The 8,839-nt window shown below is 35.5% G+C and overlaps 1 protein-coding gene and 1 non-coding gene across 2 annotated transcripts; both read right to left on the reverse strand.

Annotated features, from left to right (window-relative positions):
- Nucleotides 1–1,545: 1,545 nt before the first annotated feature.
- Nucleotides 1,546–1,629, reverse strand: Trnal-uaa. The gene has a single exon. It is a non-coding gene; the product is annotated as a tRNA-Leu (tRNA).
- A 713-nt stretch (nt 1,630–2,342) lies between these two features.
- On the reverse strand, nt 2,343–5,045 carry LOC122629502. Its single transcript, XM_043812990.1, has 2 exons — nt 4,252–5,045; nt 2,343–2,942 (listed from the first exon to the last, which is right to left on the reverse strand). The coding sequence occupies exons 1-2, from the start codon at nt 4,600–4,602 to the stop codon at nt 2,619–2,621; spliced, it is 675 nt and encodes a 224-aa protein (XP_043668925.1). The 5' UTR covers nt 4,603–5,045; the 3' UTR covers nt 2,343–2,618.
- Between the last annotated feature and the right edge of the window lie 3,794 nt (nt 5,046–8,839).

The following is an 8,839-nucleotide window of genomic DNA, read 5'->3' on the forward strand; positions in this document are numbered from 1 at the left end:
AACGATAGATTTTTATAAAATAATAACTGAAAATGTTGTTTATGTATCAGAAAAAATTACGTATAATATAAAGATTTAAGAAAAGAAATGTTTCTCTTCATTTTTATAATATATACACTTTTTAGATAGAAAAGTCTACAAGTCCGTCTACGAAAAATATTTTCCACGAGTAAAACTTTGTATCAAGAGAGCATAAGATGTACAGAGGTAGCACGAAAAATCCTTCTAATTCCTTTAATCTCATGTATTCCTGTTACAAAATCGAATTGGTAAGAAAATTGTACGCTAAAGCGTTACAAAAAGAATATTATACTAGGAGAACGTAACGTGTAAAGAGATGGCACATATCAAAATTTCTACTTTTCCTAAACTTGCTTGGTAGATAACTTATCAATCGATTCTCTACAGAATTATCGACATTTTGAATTCTTATCGGCAGCGTACAATTTTCTTGCTGTGTCGGTACAAGTGATGGTATGTTATCAACATTCGCCTAAATTTGTTCTATCATTGGTAATTTATCGACTGATGGTTGTTGCCACCTTCATTCTAAAGTCACAGTTGAATTAAATTTGTGCTCGATTGGTAATCTATCGAGCGATGATAAGTTATCAATATTTCAAGTTCTACAATCTTACTTCATAAAATTTTTTTTGCTTTGTAAAAGATAAGTTACTGATATGCGACAAGTGAATTTATGAATTCCAAAGACATAAAGATTAAGGAGGTACTACAAAAAATAATCTATACTCCTTTTGTATGATGTTTTTCTTAAATAACGTCTAATTTGAGGGGAAAATTTTGGGAAATACCACGAAGGGAACATTTTATCAGGGTAGCATGAAGTGCACGAAGGTAGCACGAAAAATCTACTACTTCTTATTAAATTATGTTCTTCTAATACAAAGTTCGATTTGCTGGAAAATTGTCGAATGTATCACAATTGAAAACTAAGAAAATAGCTGATAAAATCGGAAAATCTGAAGTGACTATAATTAATAGAATCTTTCATTTAAATTTTCAAATGTGAATAGTGTATGTTCATATATTGCTGGTAAGATACACATAGTGTAAGAAAATATAATTATGCTTTCTTTCTTTTTTTATGATATAGCGTAATAATTATAATACGTATTTTATTAGACTATAACAAATGATACTATGATTGACACTACAAATATTTTCTTATATGAGTTTGTTATATTCTATATTCTATAATATATCTATCAGTCTATCTTTTTATTTGCCGATTGTTTCTACGAGAAATATATTTTCTAACGTCTAATGATTAAATGAAAGATCTAAATCCTAATTATAGTTATTTAAATTATAAGATTCATAAATATTTAATTTTTCCGATATAAATTAGATACGGTAAAATAAAAGGGATGTTTTAAAATCATAACTAAGACAAAATTTATGTAAAAAAGAATCATTTTCGTAATAAGAATAAAATCAGAATTATTATCAATAAGATAAAAAAGAAATCATATACAAAAAAAATAGATTACTAATAGTTATTTTTTAGAAGAAAAAAAAGTTCTTTGCCAGGTGTGGGGTTCGAACCCACGCTCCCATCCGGGAACCAGAACTTAAATCTGGCGCCTTAGACCGCTCGGCCAACCTGGCTTTTGTATTGACGTTTGCCTTAAAATTATATATAAGTCAATGCATCTTTAACTAGAACAAATTATGATTTGTTATCATAAATTTACAACATTTATATCATAAAATTCGTATAACATATGATGTATATTAAAGACATTTTAATTTTAATTAAATGATGCCTCCATATCGATAAGATTGTATTACTATAATACAAATAAATAAATATGTATTCAACATTGATATTTGTGATATTGATTAAAAAAATGAGAGAATAAAAATATTAAAAAATTGGTAATGGGTAAAAATGAATGTATAGTCGCATATATCACATTATTGTTGTATTAATAATATATTCTTCGTATAAAAAGTACAAACATTAGATATCTTAGCATATCTTATCCGTTCATAACTTACAATACGAAAAGTCAGTTTTAACGTTGCACAGATTACAACATTTTCGCATATGTATGAAATAATGTCTTTCATGAATCCCTAAGTCCATAGTCAAAAGTAGAGTAGTTTATGGTTACAAAAAAGTATCACATAGTTCGGGCAGCCCTAGGACCATCTAACTAAAACGTTAGTCCCATTTTACATTAGGCATTAATAAATAAATAATTTATCATATAAATAACTTCACGGGGCGCGCGAAATGTAGACAATAAATAAATAATAATAAATATTAATCTCTCTTCAATGAAAAGAAAAAAAGAGAGAAAAGAAATTAATAATATTAATAATAATAATAATGATGAAATAAATTAATAAATAAATAAATTACGAGTAAAATCTATGAAAACCTAACGATTCGTAATATTATTTATGAGGCGATTTTGGATGACTACGTCTTAAATAACGATTTAACGATATCGATCGCGAACACACGATGGATCATCCCTAAACTAATCTGTATCGCCTTTTATCAACATTCGTATCGTTTTATCAACGTTCTTCTTTGTTACGAATCTTAGGAATTCGCGTCTTCGTGTCCTCATGTCCACATATATAATCTAATAATCAAAAACGTGTCTCCAAGCGTGAAGATAATCCTTGTATTTAAGTAAAACGCCCCAATCGCGAACGAGTCTCCTTGTGTCGTCTTTCGGATCCCTTTCGATCCTACTCATAATGCTTCTCTCGACGCGATGCGGTAAACGAAGAGTTGGAAGAACGGCTATATTACTTTCGACTTCGCAGAGCATTTTCATGAGATAAGATTGTGTAGCTTTTAAAGCCTCTTGGGTTTTCGAAAGTGTTTCATCTTCTATCAATTCTTCGAAGGCAACCGCAAACTTTTGGAGATCCATGTGAAGCTTTGGCAAGTGATTGACGATCTGTAAAAGAAAAAGAAAGGATCGATTTAGACTAACATGAAGATTTTACGGATGAAACAATGCGATCTATGGAATATCGATATATGATTCTAGATAAGAACGCTCGTTTCTTGACTATCAAGAAATTCTTTTTTTCTCTCTCTTTCTATTTCTTTCTCTGTCTTTCTCACTCCTTAACACTTATCAAAGTTTCTACGAGTTGTCGGTTGGATAAACGATCGATGAATGAAGCGTTGTAACGAAAGAACGAACGAGTACGTTAGAGATAAAGAGAGAAAGGTGGTGGTAATGGCGATGGTGATGGTGTGGTGACGGCAGCGAAGGCGGTGTAGTTGTGTTAGCGAGGGCTGAGAGAGGAAAGAGCGAGAGAGAGAGAGAGAGAGAGAGAGAGAGAGAGAGAGAAATAGAGAGGAAAATACGTAAATACACACATCACACATACATATATATATATATATATATATATATATATACAGACATATATACATATATATGTGCAATAAACGTAGAAGGATAAGCACGTAGACGGGTAGTAAAACGTATTATCGGTAAAGTTGAGACTTTATCAGTACGCTCACATCGAGGAGGCAGACGAGCGTGATTACGGAGCAGTTCGACCCGGCAAACATGAGAAGCAGTCGCACGCGGCCACGCGGCACGCGCTCGCGTCGCGTCGCGTCGCGTCGCCTCGCGTCGTCTCGCGTCGTCTCGCGTCTGCGTTATGCGCGCGCAACACACACACACACACACACACAAACACATACACACAACATACAGGGAGAGAGAGAGAGAGAGAGAGAGAGAACCAGCGAAACGATCGCACGCCTTCCTGCTACCCTGCTACTTTATAATAATTACCGTCTCATTAAAATTTGTTATTTAACGTTGCGTTAATCAACTGCAATAGAGCGCACACCGGGTGTGCACGGTTTGCCCAACAACTGCGATACGATTGCGGACGAGCGTATCCGTTCGACCCTTCCAGACCTTTCGTTAAACCCTTTCTCCGTTGTATTATATTTTCCCCTCGTAAATACGTTCGCAAGACCGACTATGCAATCATTTTTACGATCGACTGAACTCTATTCGATGTTTAGAATATTACGCGTTGAGATGATCTATGATCGATAAGATGCGCATAGCGTTAATTTAAGGAACGTTAATTCGTCGGGTTGAACGAGCCGATCGATATGTAAAAGCGAACGATTCCTTTCGAAGCGTTAAAATCGTACTGAGAAAATTTGCCAAGAGAAAATATAATCTACGTTTGGTGGGACCTTTCGAAATTAATATCTATAAACGTGCTTACCGTTTGTTGATTGCTTTTAGCGAGTTTCCGGATATGATTAGAATCCTTCTTTCCAGGCACCCAATTTGGAATGTACTGATGCTCGTGAACGCCGATCCTAACGCGGTCGTAAAGATACTCGTAATCACGATTGAGATAATCCTGCAGCATCAGTTGATGCTGCAATCTCAAATCGCTCAAGATCGAGTCTAACTCCTGCTGCGAGTCTTCGTAAGAATCTTGCTCGATAACTTCGCCGCATGGCAGGTGCCAAGGAGGAAGAGTCGTCAAAGATCTGACGTTTCTATTCGGGGCTGCGATGGCAACTGCGAGAAGAGCTAAGAAATAGCACGTTCTCATTTCGTATCTCATCGTTGTCTTCTTGTTTTCTTTATCACAATCGACACGATTAAATATCTTTTTTTCGTGATATGTGTATATATATATGTATATATATACACACTATCTTACGAATTTAATCACACTACTGATTTAACTATTTTGTCTTTTATCACTGTACACGATTTATTATATCGTGTTTCCTCAGTAGGTATGAGATTTTGACGATTCGACCCGATGCGAAAGAAATACGTTGTATTTGTGGAGCCGCTGTGTTTTCTGTATCAACACACGGCAAAGAAATTACTTTCTTCTTGAAGATTTTAAAATACTTTCGAAAGGGACGAAGAAAAGTTTCCTATACCGTTCGACTTGCCAACTCGACTCGATGTTCCCGATTGGCGTGAGATCTTCAACTGAGATTGTCAAACCCTCCTCCTTACTCCTTATATATGGCATTGTGTAAACAATCGAACGTACGTACGCACGTTTGACGTCTCGTGCGGCCCAACGGCCGCTCGGCAGGGTGGCCGGGAAGTTTTTGTCCATAGTTTTTCGCAGATACGCGGGACGATGAAAGTCCCGAGATAATCGAAACAAAAGTTCTACGAAGTATAGACACACTCTGAAGGATCTTTACTTGCCAAATATCCTACAAGGATGTAGACTATGCGATGATTTGTTTCAGTCGTAAAACGATTAGAAACAACGATCGCGATATTACTCGTTAAATATTGTTTCGAATCGATTATTCCTCGATTGTTCTTATAACTCTCTTAACAATCAAGAAAAAATTTCTTAGCGTATGTTCTATGGAGGTTCTAATCAATGTAATACAAAATATACGACGGCGTGATACTAAATGTTAAACTTGAATTTTTTCATTCCTTCTCTTCTTCGATCTTTTCAGCTTAACTTTTCGAACTTAGAAGAGGGAGAAAGAGAGAGAGAGAGAAAGAAAGAAAGATAACGTGGTTTCAGACACGAAGAGAGGTCAGTTTACTCTCCTTTCCGGCATTCCTTTCGCGGAAGATGATACAAAAGTATGTGGAGTTATCCAAATTTATCCGAATGACGCGTTAACATCGGCGCTTAGTAATTCAATAACTTTTCGTGGATTTCGCCCACGTGTTATAGACATATCGATTTTCTTCGAACCCGAATCGGTCGAACTATCCAGTCATTGGGTTTTATTGTTCGTTCGTTCGTTTCCCAACAATCAAGTATACAATGAACGTGCCCGGGGCAAAAATCTTTTGGGTAGGCGCTATGCAGACGCAAAAACAGCGATTTGTTTGCACTGTGATTCAAATGGGAAAGCCGACGAAGAAGCACGTCGATACGATTTATTGACACCACCAAGATGATCTAGATCGGAAGGGTAGAAAAGAAATGAAAATATTAATATACTAAATAATGAAATCTATGTTAATGGAACGCAAGTGTCATCTTTTGTGAGATTCTTCTCATCGATCTTCAGTTTCCCGTATAACTAATAAAATTCTTGAGGAACGACATTAATGAAACTATCGATAATCGGATAACACAGAAGCATGGCCATTGTCTCGTTAAAAATTTGTAATTGTCAAGAAAGGTATGACTAGGATGGAAAGGAGATGACGTGATACAGTATATATTTAATATTATTATTTTTCTTTCGTCAAAAGTAAAAAGAAAAATTTGATATTTTCGCGTTGCATCTGTCCATAGATCCCTGTTTATCCTCTTTAAGGAATGTGCGCTCGGAGCATTTGCGTGGAGTTAACGTGAAATCCGTACCAAAGACTTGACGTCAAGTAGTCAATAGTTTTGCAAGGGAAAGAGCTGCTCTCGGTACGCGACAAAAAATTGTGAATGAAGCTCGACGTAACGATCGTACGTCGTCGACGGCGTTGATCGAACGCGCGTAGACACTTCGTAGGACACGAGCCATATAAGGCGATACTATAATTAGATCCTCCTGCAGATTCACCCAACTAAGATTAGATTCTCTCACGCTGTATTAGCACAATACTGGAGTATGTGAAAGAAAAAGAGAGAGAGAGAGAGAGAAAGAACGAGGGAAAACACACGATGCTTCTTGTTATTCCGCGTACTCGTAGCTGTTTATCAGGGTCAAGGAGAAATAAACGATCGCTATTAGTAAAAAATATATTTTCACCATATTTTCACGATCATAATGAAATCTCACGTGGCTGGCTGGCTGACTCTGATGTTTGGGTGCAACGATGCGTCGATCTCCTTTATTGACGATTCGTAATGTGCTACGAGAAAAGTTTGACGACTTACCGATAGATAAGGAATGCGATAAACAGAATAAGGAATAAATTGGGAGCGGTGTATCTTTATCGCGTTATCTGATCTTGATCTTTGCAGGAAGTATATCTTCCGTTAAAAAGGGATAGATTAAAAACATTTTGCAATATTTGTCGGACAAAATATTTTCTACGCGTCGGCGTAAATTATCAAATTGTTTTTGTAAAACTTGATTCTTGTAAAAATGTTGTTACTATAATCAAGGTATCAGACATCGTAGTAATATTAATGATTACTTCTTGCAGCAACATGCACTCCTATTACTATTTCGGTACTCTTGTAAACGGTTTTCGAATCGATAGTCATTTTCGATACGATCGAAAATAGAACGTATCTAGCAATTAAAAAAAAAAAAAACCATCACAGAAATGCTTTTAAAGTTTAATTTGATATTATATCTACACGTAAGTACCCTGGGTTACGTGTCTCTTCTTATCGTAGGCATAGGAAAGAGAGTAGAAATTATTTAAAAATGAGGAAGAAAAAAGGAACATTTCGTGCTTAATGCATACCACCCAATGTGTATATACTTTCCATTATTACACTTGGCAGACTTGACGCATTATTTTCACGCACGAACGCCTTACGCGACCTTATTGCGACATCTCGGCCATGCGACGCCGACAACTCGGATTAAACTTACATGTTTTGGCCAGACGTTCGTTGTTGATAACGTACGAATCGCAAGCAACGTATGCGATTCATGCTTTCCGCGTACTTTCGATTAAAATCGAAATCGAATTGCAGCACCTTCGAAATTAAAAACGAAAGAAAAGTTAACGAATGGAAAGGGAAAAAAGAAATGTTCGCCGTACTACGGTACAAAAACATCGAATTTATTCGAGACGATTATACGCAAGTAAAAGGAAAAAAAATGACAAATAAATAATATATGCGATGGTAACGTGATATAATAAATAGATTAGAAACGTTATGTAAGTATGCTTGTACGTCGAATAAATATATAATACGTATACTCGATATAATGCAATGGAGAAAAGTAATAACTAAGAGAGAAAAAAAAAACACAGAAATTAACATACGACGGCGAGCGTGAAAATTCGCAAAATACCTACGCAGATCGCACCGTCATTGTCGTTTTTTTTTTTTTCTTATTATTAATACGAAAATACTTTCTAAAATTGTTGAGCGGCGTGTATGCCGGTTTACTCGACCCTAAAACTTGCCTTTAGACGCTATTACAAGTTACAAATATAAAGAAAAATAGATAAAGTAAAGACGAAGAAAGAAAGAAAGAGAGAGAGAGAGAGAGAGAGAGAGAGAGAGAGGCAGAGAGAATGAGATAAAGTAGAAATTAAAAATATACCGAGTGTTATATTATTCACATCGGCGTCCAGGTAAAAGGGTAGATACGTATACAAAAAGCTCCACAGAATTCTCCGCTGAGAAATTCTGTTTTTTCTCGAGAAACAAAAATTTCGACTCGAGAATACTATTTATCACCTACTACAAAGATTATTATTTTAAAAATACGAGAAAAAGATCGAGAGAGAAAAAGAAAGAAAGAAAGAAAGAAAGAAAGAAAGAATGAAAGAGAAAGAGAGATAGAGAGATAGAGAGATATAAAGTACACGAGAAAGAGATAAAGTTGTCATGTTCGCAGAGAAGAAAGAGATTCTATTGTGAAGACGAGAAAATAGTAGAAAAAGATAGATAAAGAGGAAAATAGTCTAACGGTTTAAGTACGATGGTACGCGTTCGACTATATACGATGATACTTATATACATGCACCTATACGTATAAAACGTAGGAACTCTGTACGGTCCGCGTACGCTCGGGATATCACAGCTAAACATCAAGCTTTCGCCCGCAGACGTTAAAGCTACAATAAATAAAGTTTTTTTTTTTTTTTTTCCATAAATCGTGGTACAATAATCGAGCGATTATTTTCACTTGTCCTTTACCACGCGAGAGAACGATGCGTTTTGATTT

Source organism: Vespula pensylvanica, chromosome 5 (assembly GCF_014466175.1).
Source record: "Vespula pensylvanica isolate Volc-1 chromosome 5, ASM1446617v1, whole genome shotgun sequence".
NCBI lineage: Eukaryota > Metazoa > Arthropoda > Insecta > Hymenoptera > Vespidae > Vespula > Vespula pensylvanica.